This window comes from Haliotis cracherodii, unplaced genomic scaffold (assembly GCF_022045235.1).
Source record: "Haliotis cracherodii isolate W230 unplaced genomic scaffold, xgHalCrac1.p SCAF_8, whole genome shotgun sequence".
Lineage (NCBI taxonomy): Eukaryota > Metazoa > Mollusca > Gastropoda > Lepetellida > Haliotidae > Haliotis > Haliotis cracherodii.
In genome coordinates, this window is record NW_027266341.1 from 21253725 (window position 1) to 21277268 (window position 23544).

Here is a 23544-nt window from a genome sequence, read left to right on the forward strand (position 1 = left end):
GCCAGAGAATCTCTTTACTGCATTGCAAATGGTGCCTGCTGAAGAGTCATTATGTCTAACGGCCTCATGAACCCCCCAGAACAAATCTTTCAAAACCTTACCCACATCACTGAGTCTGCACCCCTCATCCCCCAAACCCCCACCCCCCACCCCCCAAACCCACCGGCCCAGTGCCCTGGGTTCATCAAGTTAAATCCTAGTCTTGCACCATGATGACTGAATATATGTATATATACGTGTATATATATTTTTTATACCAAGAGCCTACGCAAGTCAAGATCAAACTAAACCAAGTTTAGTTTTGAAAAAAAAAAAAAAAATTATTTTATTTCATAGACCAACTGTCTAGTCAAACCTCTTTTGCTTGTTCTTACTGTATCCAAATACTCTCCGACCCAGCTAACCACCATTAGTTGAATTCCATCCTTTGTAGACCCTGTGGTGTCATATGGTTCAATGCCCTGGCTGTGTTATGCCAAGAAGTTAAAAGATGGTACTTGTTGTTACCCTGCCTGGCGATTTGCATTAAGGGGCTAAAACAAGGACTGACTGGCTCGGAGTCAGTATACTGTCTGAGTGTGGTATTCATGTAAAACTGCGGCATGGTATCTCAGTGGACTAGCACTATAAAAGCAGCGCAAGTCCAGAATAGTACAAGCAGCAACACACACACACACAGGGAGTAAATATGTATCCCCCCCCCCCCGAACATTTGTTCTGGAGGAATCGATAACCAGGATTATAAGTTCCTGTGGAACCATATACACACGATGAGGACTGTATTTCCTTCCCCCTTTCTTTCAATATCTACATGTGAATTTATATTCGTCTAAGGCACTGTGATTTGCTGTGCAGAGTTGTGTCCCTTGGGCGAGCCAGAAACCTTTGATTGTTGGTTCGAATCCCAGTTCGCCCCGATTATATAACTGTAATACTGTTAAAAGCGGCGTTAAACCCAACTTGCACACAAACACATTCATGCCTCTATGTAAGTGAAATAATCTTGAACATGACATTAAACCCCATTTCATTTCACTATCGTTTGTAATAACCACGTGCACACGTCACACTATTACCAGCTATTTGCATCCATTACCTGTACTAGCTTAGTCCCGCCCAAGCTGTCATTATATTGTCCCCCATTGCACCCCACCCAGAATGACGCCACACTCTCATCCACATCCAACTCCTTCACTGATGGTAGACCAGCTCCACCTAACATACAACACATCACATTGGTCTCGTCTCACTCTAGCAAGATCTCTATGCAAGATGCATGTTATTTCATGACTGTTTTGCCTTTTATGCCCTGATGAATCTGTTTTGAGAGATAATCGTGACTGATTATTCCCTGGCGTTGATCTTTTGAATTTATTCAGTAGATTAACAGGAAATGATTTCAAATGCCTGATTTCACGTGTCATCACTGCATGATTTTCAGCGTCCCATTCCTGATAGTTTCACCGCTATTTTGCCTGTCTTACTCTGTGGAATCTGTTTCAGCAGATATTCAAGACTAATTATTCTCAAGCATGTACATGTTGACATGAGAATTGTGTGTTTGTTCTCTTTATGAAGTTTTTGCAGTGATCACAGACTGTAATATAGGGGGAATTTGGTTCTAGTTATTAAAAATAAATTGACTCAATATAAAAACAACAACTGGGTATTAAAAAAACATGATCTGTCATATGCCAGATAGGAAAAAGGACTATTTGTACTTTCTATGTATGTGGCTCAGGAACCAGTCGATCTGAAAAGTGAGAAAAGGTTACAAAGCATTGTCTAAATAACACATGGACAAATGACAACTATGTAGAAAAAAGTCAAGATAACAGATGTCAAGAATAATGCAAAAACAGTTTGAGTGGAATAACAGCTTTTAGAAGCAGCATGATCGGTCCTTGCTTTCCGACATACAGCTCTCCCTGAGTCATAACGGATCCATCGCACATCGCAGTACTTCCTGTATCGGGCAAATTGACGATGTCGTCACCGTCCCTCAGACACTGGTATCATGGTTTTACAGCTACTGGTGTTTGTCCTTGAGCAAGATTGAATATGCATGTTTAATAAAGCCATAATGGGACTTTCTTTCACCATGGGGAGGAAGTATGCTAATGTCTACAGAGGCTCATCTGGATGAAGAAATTGATGAAAATAGCTAGTCATTTTAAATCACTCATTGATTGATATAGTCAGAGGGTCTTCGATTCTGTCAATTCTAGAATGATCGGCGCATTCTGTTTACATGATGGTCAGGCAATAGATATGGATCTAATTTGAAACTAAACTTGAATTATTAGCCCGGGAACTCCTATGAGAATTATTTCAATTCCATCCGAAAACTTATTTTCTGGGTTACATAATGATTCATTCAATAGATGGAGCTGTACTTTGGAACGAGGTTTATTTATTGATATAGCAAGTCATATTAGAATTCTCTCACTGTTGAAATGTTGGCCATTAAAATGTGTCTGAGACACACAAATGTAAAATGAAATGTAATCCTTTAAATTTTCTGTATTATATATTTCCCAATTGTTGTACAGTTTATCAATACTTCGAAAAGAACTACAAAAGAGATGGATATGTTCATCCATTAAGGTCTTTGAGAGACATTTAATTGGAGCCCTAAGTAAGGATAAGATATGTGGATGAACAACTTAATTACAATTAAGAGCATTGTTTTTGTGTAAGTTCTAACATCATTATCAAGCATGATAATTTGACAACGGTGTTAGAACCCATACCGAAACGTCACTCCTAATTGTAATAAAGTAGTTGTTCATCCATTATTTGAATACTTGGTGTCAACATTGTTATCACAATAAGTCATGAGGTAGAAGGGAGGGTTCGTCATGTTCATTACAGCCTTGTCAATCTGTTGTAATTGCCAAGCAGAGATTTCCATTGACAGAGTATGAGTCTACGTCTATGGCATTGATGATAAAATTACCCTATATACATTCTAGTCCTTCTGAGTACACACTCAATCAAGCTATGATATTGTTGACTCAGCTCGTTGCACAGCTTCGGTGTGTCTCTACATCAAGTATAATTGTCCTCAGTGTCAGGAAGAAAAATTACCACCTCAATGTCCCATCATTAGGAAGCATGATGAGTAGATTGTTCAGATGATCTTTGGAATGATAGAACCATCATGGCGGGAACAGAAGATTCTCTAGGCCTGTGTGAAGGTTACTGTTGGAGAAATGATGGCCATGAACTTTGAAAATTCGCAAAACCTTAATTGGCTGTTATGGTTAATGTAAAACATCAATGCCAGAGAATAATCAGTTCCCACTGAAACAGATTCCATAAAAGACAAAAAGGTGTAAAAGACAAAAAAGTAGTGAGAAATATATGAATGGATCACTGAAAAGCAGTGATGACACCAGGTGTTCACCAAAAGGGTCAGAATGTCCTGCTTCATTGGTACCAGCTGCCACTCACAATTTGCATAAAAAAGGATTTATTGGCTGACAACTGACATCAGTACTCCTGCCATACGATGGTGGCAGCCTGTTAACAACAGAATCTTGACCAGACAATCCAGTAATGGCTGTTTGATTGGCAATCAAGAAGTTGGCAAATAAGTGATGAAAATGTATGTCTTTCTGGATAGCAACTTTTGGTTTATTGCACATAGCAACGTTTCGATGTAGATTCCTATACCTTTAACAAGCTGGAGTGACGACAACCAAGTGGTGAGAGGTGTTTATGCCTGACCACTTGGTTGTAGTCAACCCAGCTTAATAATCGCGATATGCTATAAACCAGAAGTTGTTATCCACAAAGCTGTATGTTTTTTTACTTTTACTAAATCCAGTAATGGACCAGACATAGGTAGGGGCGGTGAGGTAGACAAGTGGTTAAAGTGTAGACTGAATCATGCTGAAGACCTGGGTTCAATTCCCCACATTGGTACAATATGTGGAACCCATTTCTGGTGTCCCAAGCAGTGATATTGCTGGAATATTGCTAAAAGCGGCATAAAACCATACTCACTCACTGGGGCGGTCGGGTAGCCTAGTGGTTAAAGCGTTCGCTCGTCACGCCGAAGACCCGGGTTCGATTCCTGACATGGGTACACTGAGTGAAGCCCATTTCTGGTGTCCCCCGCCGTGATATTGCTGGAATATTGCTAAAAGTGGCGTAAAACCATACTCACTCACTCACTCACTCACTCACAATTATGATTCACTCCTTCACAATATTGTTCTGGATGGCAGCCTAGTTGTTTAAGCATTTGTTCATCACACCACTGACTTATCTTCAAGTCCCAGTGTTTGTACAGCGTGTAAGCCCATTCTTCATGGCTGAAACTATAACATGGTCGGAATGTCTCACTGTACACTTCACACAATCATTTAGGAAAATAAACAAGTTAAACACGTGTCAAATATAATATGTTCCTCCCCCACCCCCGTGATGAAGTAGGAGGTTCATCATATCAACACGAACAGCAATCAATGGAAAATTAAGAGAGGAGGCAGTTTAGAATAGATTGGAAGGAGTTTGATCCATGCAAGCTTATATAGATTGATCATCGACTGAAATATGATCGAATACATAATGGAGTAAATTTGGGAAATGTCAGAAACTGTTCTCGGAATGATTAATCACAGAGTTACTGGACCGTTGAAAGCTTCATATCGTGACTCCATGGCAGTGCAAATCAGAAAATGGAGTTACCCGCCCTTGACTCCCATCTCTGAAGTCAAGTGAATATGTCAAATGGTTTAATTTCCCTTTTGATCCAACTTTTATTTGAAATCATGATTGTGTGATTATTAAGATAAAATTTGTCAGAAATGAGTTTGAAAGTGGCATGATTCTGAATTGTGTAATGTAATTGTGGAAGAATAAACGAATGTCCTTGTATTTGTGGAATTAATGTCGTAACATTTCAACAGCACTTGGAAGCAATTGGATGGATTTTCGAAAACGACCTCTTTAAATTGAGGGATATTGATATCAATAATTACTGGTATGGTCTTTGTAATGAGGAAATTCATTTTGTTCAAACAAACTTTCATTTTTCATTACATTACTTCTATTGAAACTCTCAATGTTAAGAAAGACATGGACAAGTACAAGTGACTGATAATCTCACCCTTACTGCCTTAATTTTCTGACTGATGGGCCATGTCAATTTTACTGAAAAAATTGCCAATTAATGTAAAGGGATTGTGCAATGATTTAAAGTCCAGAAATATCTTGGTGACTTATACATTGATGTGTAAATGAGAAAACTCTATTTTTCTCTTAAAATGCAGCTACATCAAACACTAAATCTTTTGTCCACTACTTATAAAGTGTCAAAGAGAAAGAAAAAATTCTAAAAACACAAAAGTATTCAAGGAAGCTTCATACTTAACCCAGTTTTCGACCCATGAAAAACCATGTTAGAATCGGTCTTCAGCAACCCATGCTTGTCGTAAAAGGCAACTGACGGGATTGGGTGGTCCGACTCGTTGACATGGTTGATGCATGTCATCATATTCCAATTGCATGGATCGATGCTCATGTCAATCACTGGATTGTCTGGTCCAGACTTGATTATTTACAGATCGCCGTCATACAGCTGGAATATTGCTGAGTGCAACGTCAAACAACAAACAAACGAACAAACTTGAATAACAAGATCAAACACGACTGAACAAGTGGGCCTTTGAAATTCACAGAGCTTCAATCAAATACAGTCGTTTTTTCTGAACCTTTTTTTAACATGTACAAAATATACACCAGGTTCATTGAAAACATGATAATACAGGAATACCTTTGTTTCGGACATTGTGACCTTGTAAGAAGTTGATGGGTAGGAGTTTCTTCTTCGTCCAGACCAAAAATTGATGTCTCTTTTGTCGATGATCAGGTACAGATTGATCGACACTCCACTCTGATTTACAAAAAAGAAGTTGGTGGGGAAATACTTTTTCAGTCAGAGCTATTTTTTTTAGGCTTAATTCAGTGGGACCTAGCCGTGATGTGCTGTTACTGTGTAAGCATGTTTGCGTTAAATTAAGGGATTGTTTATGGTTCATACACTTATAGGCAACAGCTGAGATTCTAGGATGGTAATGATACCATCTGTACAACTAGTCTCCATTGTTTATGGCATCCACATCTTCAAAGAAACTATGTCCACTGATTTGTAATAAATCCAGATAGTTGTCAGGTAATAGTCTCCACCTGTGCACTGGAGAACCTCTGTGATGGATCACATGTCTGGCTCTTGTTGTGTTGTGAACGTGAAGTAATGTTTACAAATAGAACAAATCTCCGTACTGTTGACATTCCAGAAGTTTCCTACGATCCTCTTTCAATAACGTCATAAACAAAGGTTTATCAGTATAGCTTATCATGATACATGATGCTAAAAACATGTGATATACACCATGAGCCTATCTACAGCAAAGTGAATCACTTGAAACAAAACTAAAAGAGTTGCAGAGTGAGTGAGTGAGTATGGTTTGATGCCGCTAAGAGTAAAAAAATAAAATTAGCCAAAATGTGTCCATGTGTATACATTCAGTAGCCGAAGTGCGTGTAGACTGTTTCCCCCATATGTTCCAAATGCATTTTTGAGATCCTTCGGTTATTACCTCTGTGACTGCATACCAGGGTGCCGTTGTACAAAATAACCTTAGCGCTACGACTGTCATCAGTCTATGTTAAGGTATGGGAGTTACGATCACCTTAGCGCTAAGATCGCTTTGTACAAAGGCACCCTGGAACTGGTAATTGACCTCTTTCAAGGGATTCATCTGGGTACTTCCAGTATGACCCTAATTCCAAAAATATGTGTTATAACCCCCAGCTGTCCTAAGGATGCTACTCAAAAGAACGCCTGATTTCATAGTCATTAAAAAAAATTGGATGTTCTTCAGCTTCTTTTTTGCAGTATATATATAACTTCTGAAAAAAGAAAAGTAAGATATACTAAAGTGCAATGAAAGCAGACTCTAGCAGTACAGCACTCCATGATATGTGACAGATGAATATTTCAATGGGTTATAAGGGGTAAACATCTGAGACCTGCATTACTTCAGGCTTTCCTCCCACATTAAGCTGACACGCCGGGATATAACTGGAATCCTGTTAAAAGCGGCGTTAAACCCCACTCACTCACTTTCTATCTCATCCAGTGAATCATTGCAACTGTAGACAAGAAAGCCTTCCTGCTGCCTTGAACTCAGGTTTTGAGTGCATGTTTCCTCCTGAGTTATTAAGACAAGTTGTGAGGAAACTTTAGAACAAGGAATGGAGTTGATTTTATAGAAATAAGAGCAATAAATATACCTTTTCCGGAATGACTATATTTTGTAAGGAATATTGAAACAAGAAGCATTATTACAAATATTTTGTGAATAGACAATATTATCTTAAAATGCTATAGGTGTAGCCATTGTGTTGTTTGTGATAAAGGCTGTGTAATGTGTATATATTCCGGTTTCATTTACTATAAAAGAAATTACATGTCTGGTAGAGAAGTAAAACCCACACCCAAGTGTACACACTACATGTGATAAATTTGCCTAAACTGGGCACCTGTCTATTGATGTAGATGATTGCATGTACTGATAGAGAAACCAGTGTTTGCAATACTGCTGTGTGGAGCTTATATATGACACTCCATACAAACTCATGTATAGACAGAGCTCCCTATATTTCTCAAAGCAATCATCCTTTAGAGCTTCCGTGGGTGCAAAACGTTTGAACAAATAATTGCATCATTCATTGAAGTTTTTCATGGCTATAGTTTAGTTTGATCATGCAGAAATCTCATCCTGGTCTTTTTAAGCTATCCCTCATTATGAAGGTTTTGGCATGATAAAGATGTCATTAAATGTTCCAAATTGTGGGTAATACCATCTCTATATTCCATTTGAGCTTGAACACACAGGCCATTCCATTGTAACAGTGGTCATCTGATCAGGTAGATCACAGTCTAGACTGCATGTGCCAAGACTCAACAGGATTTGAAGAACAGTTGGACATGAACCATTGACACTTAAGTTCCTGGTATCGAGTACTGGTCTAGACAGTCTACCTGAGATTGTTCAGGTGGCTGTGGAAAGCACTTCAGTCTGTTGAACTGATTACTTTTGACTATCGCCTCTGCTTGGTTGAAGTTAACCAGGTGGAGATGTCCAGAAGACCCTCCAGAGATGGTCAATGATTGTGTTGCATGTACCTATGTATCTATATGTAGGTCACAGTGACCTTTCACAGAACTCTTATAGGGTGGTGTAATTTCCCTGGAGGTTTTAAGCGTCATTTCCTTTGAGATATTGGTGAACATAGTTTTCTTAGATCTGAAATACAATGGTACTTTGCTTGAGGTAGAATGTACCATCATTGTTTCATTATCAGCAAGTCCAGAATGAAATTTGATGGTCAGTGGGTATACAGTATTGTTCAGTTCAACATTCATGGTTGATATGAATCAGACCTGTGAAGATACGGGGTAGATTAGGTCTTCAGCAACATATGCTTGCCATGAAAGGTGACTATACTTGTTTAAGAGGTGACTAACGATATCAGGGAGTCGTAAGAGGCGACTAACAGGATCAGGGAGTCGTAAGAGGCAATTTTGGTGGTCTGGATCGCTGATTTGGTTGATGCATATCATCGTATCCCAACTGATCAATGCTCATGATGTCAATCACTAGATGGTTGGTCCAGACTCGATTATACAGACCACTGTCATATAGATGGAATATAGCTGAATGTGGCTTTAAACAACAAACAAACAAACAAATCATATGAATCACATCCATTGACAGTCATTGCCAGATAGCTTGAACCATTTGTTTGAGAAAGTTAACATATTTAATGAAAAGAACATACAGCAAGTTTCTTCATCTGTAGGTTCTTGGGGACAATAAACTGGTTTGAGATGGTGTGTTTGCTAGTGAGGCAGACGGGTAAGATAATCTAATAATTAATTTATCTAAGCCTATCTTGAACCGCTTTGTGCATTGGATCCATATTTAGCCCCCTTGCCTTAGAATTGGGTAGTCGGGACCAGTATGAAGCCCCACATCATCAGTAGTTTGAACTTTCTCAACTATGATAGTGTGTGGCATGGTGTATGTTTGCCAGGCCATAATTGATTTAGTCTGGGTGATGAAACTTTAAATTTTCTTAGATACCTCTGTAGAAGCATTTCTCTGTCTGCAACGCTTAACTACAGAGACAATTACTGAAATTACCATGGGCCTAATTCTCTGACGTTAAGAGCACCGATTCTTCACTGTGGAATCTATGTCCATTGGCTTTATCACTGTCTACATTGTCATAGGCAATAGATGTTTATCAAAATGACCATTGATTGTAACATTGTGACATTATGCGCACTAAGGTTGTAGGTTAGGAAGACTTACTGAAATAGATTTGGCCATTGCTCTGGCTGGATCAGCCACTAGATCTGGACACTTAGCAAAATGACCATTGATTCTGGTGGAGTACTGCAGACTGGCATCAGATGTGCTAGCTCATTGACTGTCCAACAATTCAGGACACCCAGCTCTTGGTCATTTGTGGCTCAGCTCAGAGATAAGTGTCTCAATTAAAGAGTCACTATCAAGGGTTGTGGCCTGAGGAAAATTATGACAGATTTTCTCCGAAAAATTGTAATAACTTAGATTAAGATGTCTGAGTGGTTAGTTGGTGGTGTTCAAAGTTTTCAGAAAGGATTACTTGGGAAGGTGTTTGTAGTGTTCAACAACGGGTGGTAAGATATTGGTACATACTGCTCGCTCGCTCGCTCGACCCGTGAAGATCCATGGTAGAATAGGTCTTCAGCAACCCATGCTTTCCGTAAAAGGCGACTAAGGGGATCGGGTGGTCAGGCTCGCTGACCTGGTTGATGCATGGCATCGTATCCAAATTGCATGGATCGATGCGTCATGACTTGATTATTTACAGACCGCCGTCATATAGCTGGAATATTGCTGAGTTCAGTCAGACAGACAGACAGACACTCACTCACTCACTCACTCACTCACTCACTCATTTATCATATTTTCATTTTATATTTAATAATAGATATAGTACAGCTTACATTCTTCTGTATCAGATGTAGACTGTAGACTCTACAAGATGAGAATTACTGTTCAGGTGTTGCCCAAACATCTTACATAACGTATGTCTGAGACCAAGATTGATCCGATCGCTGCTCGAGTGACATTCTGTCACCGAGGCCTGTATAAAAGACACCTCACTAAGATGACATTAGCGTGTAGTCGTCTCGATATCAGATTGATCAGCGTGTAGACGTCAGTAGGACACAGTGTATGACATCATGGACAACTGTCATTGACGCACTTCATGCACGAAGCGCTGACAGAAAAGAAACCTCTTATTCACTCCAAATGATGTAAACTAAGGCACTAGCATCACAATTGACTTAAACCACTTTTTTTCCATATGTCAACAACATCAGCTACATCACAATTAGCTAACTTTCTGAGTCAAGTCAGATGGTGTTTCCTTTTTAATGCATAAAATTTGTCATTAGCCAAATTTGCTCACACATTTAAGAATTTCGGTATCTTAATGAGCATTCACGTCAGTGTCATGTTTAAAAAATCCGTGCTCAAGGCCGTTGATACCTAGGAGCATGGTTAAGATGGACTTTCAGATTTAAGAGGATTAATGGGAAGGTACTATTTTACTTTCTACTTGTGTATGTTTTTTCATTAATCTTGCTGACAATTTGCTCTTGCAATTGCTTTGAAGTTGAACATGAAAATAGGTTGAAGAACTAAGAAGGGAAAGAAAAAGTGGAATTAAACTTCGGAAATGTCAGTGAATGTTTATGAAGCACCACTTTCATCTTCAGATGAGCGATATGCCTGACCCTAATTCAAACTATTTTACTCTCTTGGAGACAGCAAGGTGCCAATATGAAATTCTAGTAAAGAGACCATATTTGATTTTTTATAAATTCTCATACCCCCTCATTCATCAAAATGCTTCAGCAACACACAGAGGTTGACCTTTTGCAGAGGCTTCAGGAAAACTCAGAGGTTGACCTTATGTAGAAGCTTCAGGAAAACACAGAGGTTGACCTTGTGTTGAAGTCTTCGTGAAGGCATAAGAGGTCGACCTTGTGTAAACAGTAGTCCGTCTCGAAGCCCAAGAGAATCTCCGTAGAGTCTAGATTGCCTCAGCTCTGTAATTAATGATTGTTCTCGGCTCCTGGATTTTATTTTGTTTATTTTGTAGATATATATTTTTAAATAACTTTACTTCTGGGACCAGATGTCAGTCTTAAGACAACAGTAGAGGCTGACTTTCTGTAGAAGTGTCTGAGATTAGGTAGTAGAGGTCAACCTTTTGTAGAAGTTTTTGTGGAGGCAAAATTCTAAGAGGTCGACCTTGTGTAAATGCTTCAGTGAAGGCAGTAGGGGTCAAGGATGTCTAGAAGTGTCAGTGACAGCAGTAGAGGTTGACCTGTAACAGGCCTATTCCCCTAATCCTAATTGGATTAGGACCAATAAATGGCAATACACAGGCTTTATACTCATACAAATATACATTTATAGACTTGGATTGGATTAATTTACTTGAAATACCAAACAACTTTATTCTTGGATTGAATTATGATCAGTAGATAACAAGACACTGGCTTTTCAATCATATAAAATAACATGGTTTCCTAAAGCCTACAAATCAGTTATAGGCTAAAATTGGATGCATGAGGACCAGATAGCACCAGAGGAATGTCTACAGAGACTCAGCCAAATAACTTGCCTGTGTTGTAACTATTTTAATATGTGATGAAACCTCAGTAAATGTAGACGAGGTCAACCTTGTGTTGACACTCTAGTGACAAGCAGAGGGTGACCTTGAGTGGAAACTTCATAGAAGCCATTGTTGAATTCATGTATAACTCTCAAATTTGTGTACTGAAATTATATGCATATAAGGAGCTTTTCACATTTTATTCCTGTTTGTGAATGTAGCCCACGTATGTAATTGGTCTTTAAGATTGGTTGATAAAGTGAACACTGGTCTTCTAAGGTTACCTCCCCTTGAATAGCTGCAAAACTTCTGATGCAAAGTTCTGACCTCACCCTCTTACATAAAGCATGGCAGCCATGGTTTAGACTTTCCTTGTCCCTAAATCCCAACAGAAACAACCTAAACATTGATGATCTCATTTCTGTTTTCATCCTTCATACAAAAAAACAGATGTTATGGAAAACTGTATGGAGCATGTAGGTTAAAACAAGCTCCATCAAACAAACTATGAATGTGCGAATATAATTGCCGATTCCATTGTTGTCAGATATGACTCCTGTAAATACGGACATAGTCAGGTGAACTGAATAGGGCATCTTGACACCCTGCATTATCCACAGCATTGGGTGACTGTAATTCAATTATTAGACCCCTGGCCACTTAGTCCTCCCTGAAGATCGCTGGAACCGATAAGAGGCTGCACTGAGGGCTTATCAGTATTGACTAACGGAACTCTGTTGATTGTGTTTTGTCTGCTTGTGAGTAGAGCACTATAAGTATGGGAGGACTGACTTGGGGGTCAAGGACTGACCTGTGTTGGTTAACTTCATTTGTGATAAGCTGTGTACCCATCATTGGTGCCCAAGGCTGTACATTCCCCAGTGTTTGAAAGTTCAATTAGGAAAGCCAGCTGAATTGTAGGAAAGTTCTGAGGAAGTGGAAAAACCCAATAAAATGTTCTATTTACTCATGTACCTTTGATGAATTCTGTGGACTTACTTGTACCTGTTGTCAAACTGGTTCGCCTTTCAAGGAGATGTAGCTAATTAAATAGTAAAAGTAGGACTGTTCTCCATAGTCAGGGGTTCCTTCCAGATTTTGTCCCGTTGTTATCATACATGCCAAATAGCACTAGTTTAGTCCTCCTTTAAAGCCGATTCACTGTGCAGAGTTGCATTCCTTGGGCATGCCAGAAACCTATGATTGTGGGTTCGAATCCCGGTTCGCCCCGATTATGTTTATAGGTTTGTCAGCACCATACCACGCTCGTGGGTTTCACCGAAGTGGTAAACGTCTGAGACCTGCATCATTTCTGGCTTTCCTCCCACATTAAGCTGACACGCCGTGATATAAATGGAATACTGTTAAAAGCGGCGTTAAACCCAACTCACTCACTCACCTATGTCCATGGGTAGGGACAGATGTCATGGTTTGTCCATCATTCAACTGCCTATCAAGAAGGTGGACTTAGGAACAGTTGTAGAATCATTGTACCTGCAGGAATGGACATTAGAGTGAGGGAAGGGAATATAATGTCAGGATCTTGCCAAGGCTAATCTGGTTTGGTCAGATTGATATGAAAAGTGATCACTGGATTTGATTTCTCTTGTTTTTAAGGAATGAATTGCTGCTATAATTCGAAAATGCATTTGTGACCAACTCATGTTATTCCAGGAGAAGCCGAACAGAGACTCATGACCCTCTCATGGCCATATTTGCGACCAGGTTCCATCTTAGCGCAAACGGGCATACCTAAAACAATTGTCAATTAGTTGAATGTGGGTAGGGGAGACAATAACGTTTGTTCTGATTTCTTTGCAACTGGCTGCAATAAAGATTATAAGATTATTCTTATCTCTATGCTAACAGACTTTGATGGATGGATGCCAGGAACTATACATATGTTTGCATAGGCTGTGTTCGATTTTAGACTTGATGTAACTAATATGTTTTTTTAACTTGTTGGCTAGGTCTTGGCCTCTCCCAGGTTGGTCTTGATTTTTTAGGGAATGGAAGGGGGGGGGGGAGATATAGATGTTGACAGATACTGAACATGAAGATGAAAATATTAATCTGACTGGATTAATTTTCAAGTGTAACAAATGTGTGATGTTTGTATGGGTGGTGTTTTTGTTTTTCTGTGTTTGTTTTGAGTGGGTGTATGTGTGTATGGAGTAAGTTTTCTGTGTTTCTTTTAGGTCTTTTAATGGGTGGTGGCACTGGTGTTGTTGTTGTGGTGGTGGTGAGAGAGTGAGGGGACAAAACAATAGCAGAGCGAGTGAAGGAGGAACTGATTCTGGTGTTACTCTTCTGGCAACACTTCCCTTTTGTGCTTGCTGACTTGGTTGATGCATGTCATCGTATCCCAATTGGGTGGATTGATGCTCATGATGTCAATCACTGGATTGTCTGGTCCAGACTCGATTATTTACAGACTGCCGTCATATAGCTGGAATATTGCTGAGTGCAGCGTTAAACAACAACAAACAAACAAACAAACAAACCTTTTGTGCTCAAGTTTGGATGGTGTATGTCAACTTCATCTATAAGTCAAGGCTAAAACAAGTACTGGCTCTTTCTCCACAGCATATGTGACCATGCTTCTGTTATATTCTGTTATGAATGATCCTTACATCGAGCGTGGATCCCTCCTCTTATCTGGGGAAGTCTCATGTGGCAGTTACATTGTAAAACTGTAATGTTCAAAGGGCTTCACAAATTGTACCACTTGTGGAATTGAACCCAGACTAACTGTGTGCAAGCTAATTAGCATTAACCTTTGGCCTGTAGTTCATTTGATCTTGTCAAATTCTGTGATCCAAAACAACAGTATGCACAAATTATCTAATCAGAATGTGATTGATGAATAATATCTTGAAAGGCACCAATTTTCTATGACATTTGAAATATTTGTTTGTCATGATTGTGTTTCTTGCACAAATGCATGACGTGCAGCGTGGTAACAACATATGAAAGTTGAAATTCAAGTTTGTTAATTAGTTAAAAATATCAATTACTGTGTGGCCATGGAAAATCCAGCCCTATTAGGAGGCAGGGGAAATTAGATACGTGAAAAAGCAAGAGTCCAGTTTTGCCATGTTCGCAATGAAATGTCACATTGATTAAAAGCATTGATCAGTAAATTGCAAGTCAGGGTATATAAATGCCAGAGACAGCTTGGTTAGATAGAGACCGAGGGCCATCGATAAGAAATACTGTCACCAAATTAGGCACAGCCCACGTCATAGGGAGATAAAGTTAGAGCAGAAACAGTTTCAATCTTCGGGCTCTTTTGGATTGGAGACTTTTTGTGGCTTTGTGACATTTTTTGCGGCAGTATCATGATTGAGGTCAGCGGATGGAAAACTTTGACAGAGTGTCAATACACGCATGATATTTATAAATATTTTGGGCATAAAATGGTTTCTTTAAAAAGTTTATAAAAAATATAGGAAAGCTATTTCTAGTTTTATGATCTGATTTGAAGCTTTAACTTGTCAACATCTGTTACGTTCAGGATTTTAACAAAGCTAATATCAAAGTTTTATCAAACACTTTTTTTACCTGTTTTTTTGTAAGTGTTGAAATTTAAAAAACAAACTTTACACATATGCATGAATAAATATTTTACACAGAATGTATCTCCGATATTGTTGTAAAAGAATTGTGAATGCATCACTGTTGTGTCATTCCATAGACTGAAGCAACTCAATGTATTCTTCCATGTACCCATGAAGATCTGAAACAACCCATGCTTCCCTAAAAGGCGACTGTGCTTGTCGGGTGGTCAGACTTGCTGACTTGGCTGATGCATGACATTGTATCCCAATTACATATATCGATGCTCATGATGTCAATCACTGGATTGTCTGGTCCAAAATTGAGTGATTATTTGCAGACTGCCATCATACAGCTGTAATATTGCTGAGAGCGGTTAAACTGCAAAGTACAAGTGTGACATTGAACCCCATTTCACCACACCCATTCATTCTAAACTCTAATAGGTACACTTTTTACTAACCTGGAATTTTTACAAACCCTACTATGAAGTAAAACAAAAAGTGATGGTTATCAAAAATCTCCCCAGTGTCTCTAGCAGATCTGGGGGCACGGGTGGCCCAGTCGTCTAAGGCGCCGCGATTCGCTGTGCAGAGTTGCGTCCCCTGGACACGCCAGAAACCTATGATTGTGGGTTCGAATCCCGGTTCGCCCCAATTATGTTTCTAGGTTTGTCAGCACCATACCCGTGCTCGTGGGTTTCATCGAAGTGGTAAACGTCTGAGACCTACATCACTTCGGGCTTTCCTCCCACATTAAGCTGACACGCCGTGATATAACTGGAATAATGTTAAAAGCGGCGTTAAACCCAACTCACTCGCTCACTCACTCTAGCAGATCTTGGCTTTTGATCTTGATGGGTAATTCATGAAATTCTACCACAAGAACAAACATTTATCTTAATGGAATCATTAACTTATCTCTATGCCTATACAAACATAATGTGTCGCCATGAAAATGCTATAATCTTGAACATCACATGAAACCCCATCTCACCTCACCTACTGCCATAATGACAGCTAAAGAACTGTGTGGTTGGCCTCTCAAGAAGCAGATTCAGTGATTCTTTAAAATAAGGAAATATATTTCCCAAGTGATCAACTGATTTGGAAGATATTGGTATGAAGGGATTTAGCACTTTGCTTTGAGTATCGGTAGGTGATTATATTCCGATGCCTTAATAATAACTTCTGAAAGAAACTGCTTTGATGGTCTTGGTTTCAGAGTGAGTGAGTTGGGTTTAATGCCGCTTTTAACAATATTACAGTTATATCGAGGCATGTCAGCTTAATGTTAGAGGAAAGCCCGAAGTGATGCAGGTATCAGACGTTTACCACTTCGGTGAAACCCACAGTGGGTACGGTGCTGACAAACCTAGAAACATAATCAGGGGCGAATTGGGATTTGAACCCACAATCATAGGGTTTCTGGCGTGTATCACTTCAGGCTTTCCTCCCACATTAAGCTGACACCCGCGATATAACTGTAATACTGTTAAAAGTGGCATTAAACCCAACTCACTCACTCACTGATTCATTGGCATGCACGGTTTAAGCTCCTCTGAACTTAAGGCTGTCATTTATATCCTCTTCACAACTCTCAGTGACTTGGTTGATAGTGTGACATCGTACTCTGATGGTGTGGATCATTGCTCATGATATCAATCACTGGTTTGTCTGGTCCTGATTCCATTGTTTTCAGGCTGATGTCATATAGCTTGAATACTTCTAAGGGTGGCATGATATGCTACAAGCACTTTCTTTTTAAAAAAATATGTGAGTGGCAGGTGCTACCGGTAAAGTAGGATGTACTTACACTTTTTGCAAACTCCTGGTGTCATCGAGGCGGTCGGGTAGCCTAGTGGTTAAAAAGTTTGCTTGTCACGCCGAAGACCCGGGTTTGATTCCCGACATGGGTACAATGTGTGAAGCTCATTTCTGGTTACCCCGCTGTGATATTGCTGAAATATTGCCAAAAGCGGCATAAAACCATACTCACTCACTCACTCACTCACTCACTCACTCACTCACTCACTCCTGGTGTCATCACTGTTTTTCACTGATCCGTTCATATAATTTTCATCACTATTTTGACTTTTACACCCAGTGGAATCTGTTTCGGCAGATAGTAGAGAATAAATATTCTCCGATGTTGACGTTTTGAATTTATTGTAAAACATTGCAAATGTTGATTGATTTAGGTTGTTTAAGATTCTTGAGAGATATACCCTGTGGGCTCTTCAGGAAAGATAGACCCCAGGGACTCATGGTTATAAAATAAGGATCTGATTGTTCGACTCTATAAATGTTTGCCATTGTACAGTGATGGAAGGGACTGTTGCTCATGTTTTCAGTCATTGGTTTGCTTGGATTTAAGCTTGAGGGGTAGATCTTGAATATTTCTGAATGCAGCATTTAGCAGCATTCAGCAACATTCACTTACTCATTCACTCCCTCTTCAGAGATTTTGTGAATATTCAGAAAAATAGTAGGTATATAAAAAATGAAGCTAAAGATGTCCGTTTGCAAAGGAAATCTGAGCATTTATGCCACTTCATTTCAATATAAGGTGAAACCAATCAATGACACAATTTTTTAAGGAACAACATGCATTTGATGATTGCTGTCATTATCATATGATATTGTCATACCATTGTATCAGTTTTATTGTAAAGATTTCTTTGGAGGATTTAATCTCAAACGTCCTTTGCCAATAATTTATGAGGTGTAAGGAGATGTTTGAGTGTTCATGCCATTCATACCTGGAAAGATGTTGAACGTTTGACTTCTTCATGCAAGTAATGTCAAACATTGAATCTTGATTATATTGAAAGTCCTCACAAGAACGAATATATTGAGTTGCCTCTGTATTCATTGTTACAAATAAGCCATTGGTGATATGTTAGATCCTCATATAGTCTGAAAAGCACTCAGCCAGAGCCATAAAAGTTCATTATATTGGAAGTGATATATTTTCAAACAAGTGCCATATTGTCTTTGTAAGCTTACACATACATAAAATATATTTTCATGAATTTTTATTCATTTTAGTCTGCCTCTGAGGTCTTGTGAATAGAGTGTATGTCCAGAGAGCAGAGGGTCAGTTGTCCGATCCCCTGGTCATGTTATACCAAAAGACATTAAAAGATGGTACTTGTTGTTACCCTGCCTGGTGCTTGGCATTAAGGGGATAAGATAATGACTGGTCAGCTCAGAGTCTGTGTGTGTCTGAGTGGGGTATTCATGGCATGGTATTTCAGTGGGCTCGTACTATAATACCAGCATTAATCCAGACTAATCCAAACACTCACACAGACAGACACACAAACACACACATCACTATAAAAGTTCAGTTATCGAGAACCCGGCATTAAACCCAATTTAACCTCACCTGTTCTAAACTCTAACATGTACACTTTCTACAAACCTGGAACCCTACAACAAAGTATGTTTAACGCCGCACTCAGCAATATTCCAGCTATATGACGGCGGTCTGTAATTAATCGAGTCTGGACCAGACAATCCAGTGATTAATATCATGAGCATCGATACACACAATTGGGATCGATGACATGCATCAACCAAGTCAGCGAGCCTGACCACCCGACCCCGTTAGTCACTTCTTACGACAAGCACAGTCGGCTTTTACGGCAAGTATGGGTTGCTGAAGACCTATTCTACCCCGGCGTCTTCACGGGCCTATAGCAATTGTACTGACAGGACCTGAATAGTATAAGTTGTCCCCTCATCCTTTTAAGAGACACTCGCAACCCAGCTGTAAAATTGGGTATTCTGAGGGAACATGGATGATGCCATTGCCGACGTTTACCTTTCTTCAATGTCTTCACTTTTGTTAATGAAATTGGAATGAAGATTATTTCGAAGTATGGATCCAGTGTCCAAATATATATTCCATTGACGTGTAGTCACTCCTTTCCTTGCCAAAACCATCAAAAGTATGGAAGTCCGTCAGTCTCTGCAATCGTATTACATCTAAACTTGACTGGAAGTGGTCTGCTCTGAGTTAATAACATTGAAATGGTTTTGTAGATGTGTCTTGGAGTAAGGTATATAGCTGATTGATGTACGAAAATGTGTTGCTGGGCTATAGTTGAGGTTGGGGCAGACAGACCAGAGGAATTAATTTACAAGGATTACTATTAATGTGGGAAGACCTTTAGACGGAGGATATTAGTAGTATTCAGTTTGAATGACAGATATGAGTCATGCTGAAGCTCACCAAGAGAAGGAGATTTAACTGTTTTCTTGAAGACTATGTTGTGTCCATAAGCATTGCGGCCAGCTTCGTGGTGTATAGTGGACTGAGCATCTGCCTGGAGAGTGGAAGGTTAGCGGTTAGATCCCTGGCCCCATCAAACACAACACAACACAACACAACACAACACAACACAACACATAAGCAAATATCGTGGACCCGACTTTGAACCCCCATTTCACCTCACCTGAATGAACTGGTAAATATAACTTGTCTGTACTGCTATCCAGAGACAGTATCAAGGCAGGTCTTGGATATAAGCGTCCAGGTGACTTACACTCCTCAAGAATTGAAGGTCGTTTTTTATCCCCAGCCCAACATAGTTGGCGGGGGATATAGAAACGGGCTCCGTCCGTCCGTCACGTTTCATTTCCGGAGCATAACTCAGAAACCTTCAATATTTTTTCATCAAACTTTGCAGGTTTGTCAGGTACATGCTGAACTGGTGCCTTTTGCTATTTAGAAATTTTTATTTTTTTACGTTTCCATGGCAACAAGATGGAATAAGGTTCCAAACTCTTCTTTGTTTTACAATATCCATGACAAGATCCACCTCGGTTAAAAAAGGTTAGGGTTTGTTTACATTTAATTATGTCATAAATTCTGCAACAGGGGCGGGGGATATAGCCATGTTAGTGGCAAACTCTTGTTATTTTTTGCAACTGAAGCACCGAAACAAGCATCTTGTAGTTCTACATTTGTCCTTTCCAGATTGAATGTAATGCAATTCGACTGCTTCTTCTCCCTTGATACTGATGGTTGATTAATACTGTCATTGGATTACAACAATGTACGTCGCTCACCTAATCGATAATACATTTTGACAGGGAGTTATTTTCATGTTACTTGTAATTTAGACTGCTGGTTACTATATTTGGTTGATTTCGTCTGGCCTGTGTTTGAAGGCTGACATTTGTTTATGAAGTTGCATGTTTGACCTTATACTTTTAGTATCTATTAAGACGATGTGCTTTGACAGCAAGTTTACGTGACCAAGCTGCATTATATGACCTTGATCTTCAGCATGATGGATATACTACTAGGAGAACAACTTACTCATTCTGTGAACCCGCCAGGTGTTAACACAAAAAAGAAGAATTTTGTTGTTGTTACTTCGAATTTTGACTTGATTTTACATGAAACAGATATTCAAAACTGACTTATAGATGTAAGTTTAAGTACATACATGGGCTTTGTTTAAAGAGAGACTTTATTCTCCATGTTCTGTATCACATTTTCAACCAAGATCCAGAAATTATAATTTGCGACGTGTTTGAAATTCAGACATTGTCTCCGTGTATGGTGGTTAGTCCCCAGCTGCAGATATTCATAATATAATTTGAGTTTGCAGAAAAAGAAAATTGTGTTTTGAATTACTTGCATCTAGGACTGCCAATTGCAGAGATCAGTGCTCATGATGTCAATCACTGGATTGTCTGGTCTAGACTTGATTATTTACAGACCGCCATGATATAGCTGGAATATTGCTGAGTTAACAAACAAACAAACAAAACTTTCCAATATTTATGTTAATTGGGGAAAAATACTAGAGTCAGCTGATGCACATGATTTGAAATAGTGAAAGAGATCAATGCCCATCTCGATCACTGGATTGTCTGGTCCAGACATGATTACTTACAGACTACAAATAGCTGTATTTGGCAGTATTAAACAACTAACATCAATAACCAATTGCCTCTTCCTCCTTGTGATGTTGTGTATTGACTGTTGCAGGCCTTACATCAGTTGTATCCATCCAGCTCATTCAGTCCTGACATCACACCGATCATTCTGGCAGGGCATCGGGACAATTATGAAATCATCAAAATCCTCCTGGATAGAGGGTTTCGCATTCCCAAACCTCATGATGTTCGGTGTAGTTGCAAGGATTGTTTAACAGAAAGTGAAGACGACAGTTTGCGTCACAGTCGTTCTCGGATTAACGCCTACAAGGCATTGGTGAGTCCTTCATTGATTGCTCTTTCAAGCAAGGATCCCATCCTGACTTCGTTTGAACTGAGCCGAGAGTTGAAGCGCCTTAGCAAAATGGAGAATGAGTTTAAGGTGGACTATGAGAAACTTGCCACCAGGTGTCAGGACTTCGCTGTGGACCTCCTGGAGCAGACGCGAGGATCAAGAGAGCTGCAGATCATCCTCAACCATGACACATCGAGCGCCGGGACAGACGAACAGGGAGCGGAGAAAACCAAACTAAGCAGGTTGAAACTGGCCATCAAATACAAACAGAAACGGGTAAGAAATAGAGCTTAGGGGTATGCCAACCAGAATAAACTTTGAACATATGTTTGTCAGAGATATTTTAGTCACTATTAATTTTTTCTTACCCAATCCCTTTTTACCCAAAACTAATTGTTTTCAGGATATCGAGTGGAAAAATTATTATTTAATTAATATCAGGCAATATTATCTTTTCCAGATTTTTCTCTATAAATCCCAGCCCCTCCACTAATTATATCAAATCGGGGGCACGGGTGGCCCTGTCCTCTAAGGTGCCGCCATTCGCCAAGATTGTGGGTTCGAATCCCGGTTCGCCCCAATTTTGTTTCTAGGTTTGTCAGCACCATACCCGTGCTTGTGGGTTTCACTGAAATGGTAAACGTCTGAGACCTGCATAACTTCGGGCTTTCCTCCCACATTAAGCTGACATGCCGCGATATAACTGGAATACTTTTAAAAGCGGCGTTAAACTCACTCACTAGTATATCAAATCGTCAGTTCGTCAATGTCTTAGTGCTAAGATCACTTTGTGGAATGAGACTGTTCGGACAGCCTGTGTCTAAATGGACTATTTTGATTCTAATAATTGTTTTCCATTTCAGTTTGTATCACATCCGAACTGCCAGCAGCTTCTAGCCTCACTCTGGTATGAGGGGTTACCCGGGTTCCGCAGGCGGAATATCGTATCCAAGCTGATGATCACGCAAACTATTGGCATCATGTTCCCTGTGATGTCCCTGATCTATCTTATAGCTCCCAAGTGTTCCATTGGAGAACTCATACGCAAGCCCTTTATCAAGTTTATCGTCCATAGTGCTTCATATCTCACATTTCTGTGTAAGTCACATTTTATCTTTATCAAAGTTTTCTTCATCAGGTCCCAAGTGGGCATGTGTCATGGCCTGGTTGTCACAGCTGGGATTATCCAATGTATTATGTCACCATTTACCAAGCTTCGGGGCGGTCGGGTAGCCTAGTGGTTAAAACGTTCGCTCGTCACGCAGAAGACCTAGGTTCGATTCCCAACATGGGTACAATGTGTGAAGCTCATTTCTGGTTTTCCCCGCCGTGATATTGCTGGAATATTGCTAAAAGCGGCCTAAAACCATACTCACTCACTCATTTCGGAAGTGACAAGGGTGGAAGGGTAGCCTAGTGGTTAAAGGGTTGGCTCGTCACGCCGAAGACCCGGTTTCAATTTACCACATGTGTGGAGCCCATTTTCTGGTGTCCCCCGCTGTGATATTGCTGGAATATCGTTAAAAGTGACGTAAAACCATACTCGCTCACTCACTCGGAAGTGACATCAGCATCTCAATTCTGTTGTCACTCGTGTAGCACAGAACCTGTCTTGTTCATGAGAGTACATGGATTGGGAAGTTCAGCATCATGTTTCAAATCAGGATCAAAACAAAGATTACATGGTGGGTGGGTCCCGGGTATTTATCATAAGCCAGACTTTTTTGTACTTTTTTGGTGGGGCTGGTTACTAATTTTGATAAGTAGATGATAAGTTTTCTTTCTTTTTTTTACCTTTGCTTGGTTTGAGTCCTCATATAAGTCAGAAATCTAAACAGTTTAATTTTATTATCATTTTTATTGTCAATGCGATCTCCTCTGGCGGCGGTGTCATTCTGGTGTTTTTTTTCATTTTGTTTTTTTCTATTTTTATGGTCACGGAGCCTTACACCAAGCAAATGAGTGTAAAGCAAA

At 39.7% G+C, this 23544-nt stretch overlaps 1 protein-coding gene across 6 annotated transcripts in view; it reads left to right on the forward strand.

Moving 5' to 3' along the window:
* LOC139449433 (transient receptor potential-gamma protein-like) overlaps positions 1-23544 on the forward strand; it is a 119490-nt gene that overhangs the window by 56354 nt on the left and 39592 nt on the right. For all 6 annotated transcript variants that reach the window (XR_011652176.1, XM_071230827.1, XM_071230823.1 and 3 more), the window contains exons 3-4: positions 21328-21846; positions 22434-22668. Coding sequence is in view for 5 of the 6 variants with exons in the window: in XM_071230827.1 (XP_071086928.1) it covers positions 21328-21846; positions 22434-22668 (754 nt within the window). In the remaining variant the exon portion in view is untranslated. The remainder of the gene's footprint in view (positions 1-21327; positions 21847-22433; positions 22669-23544) is intronic.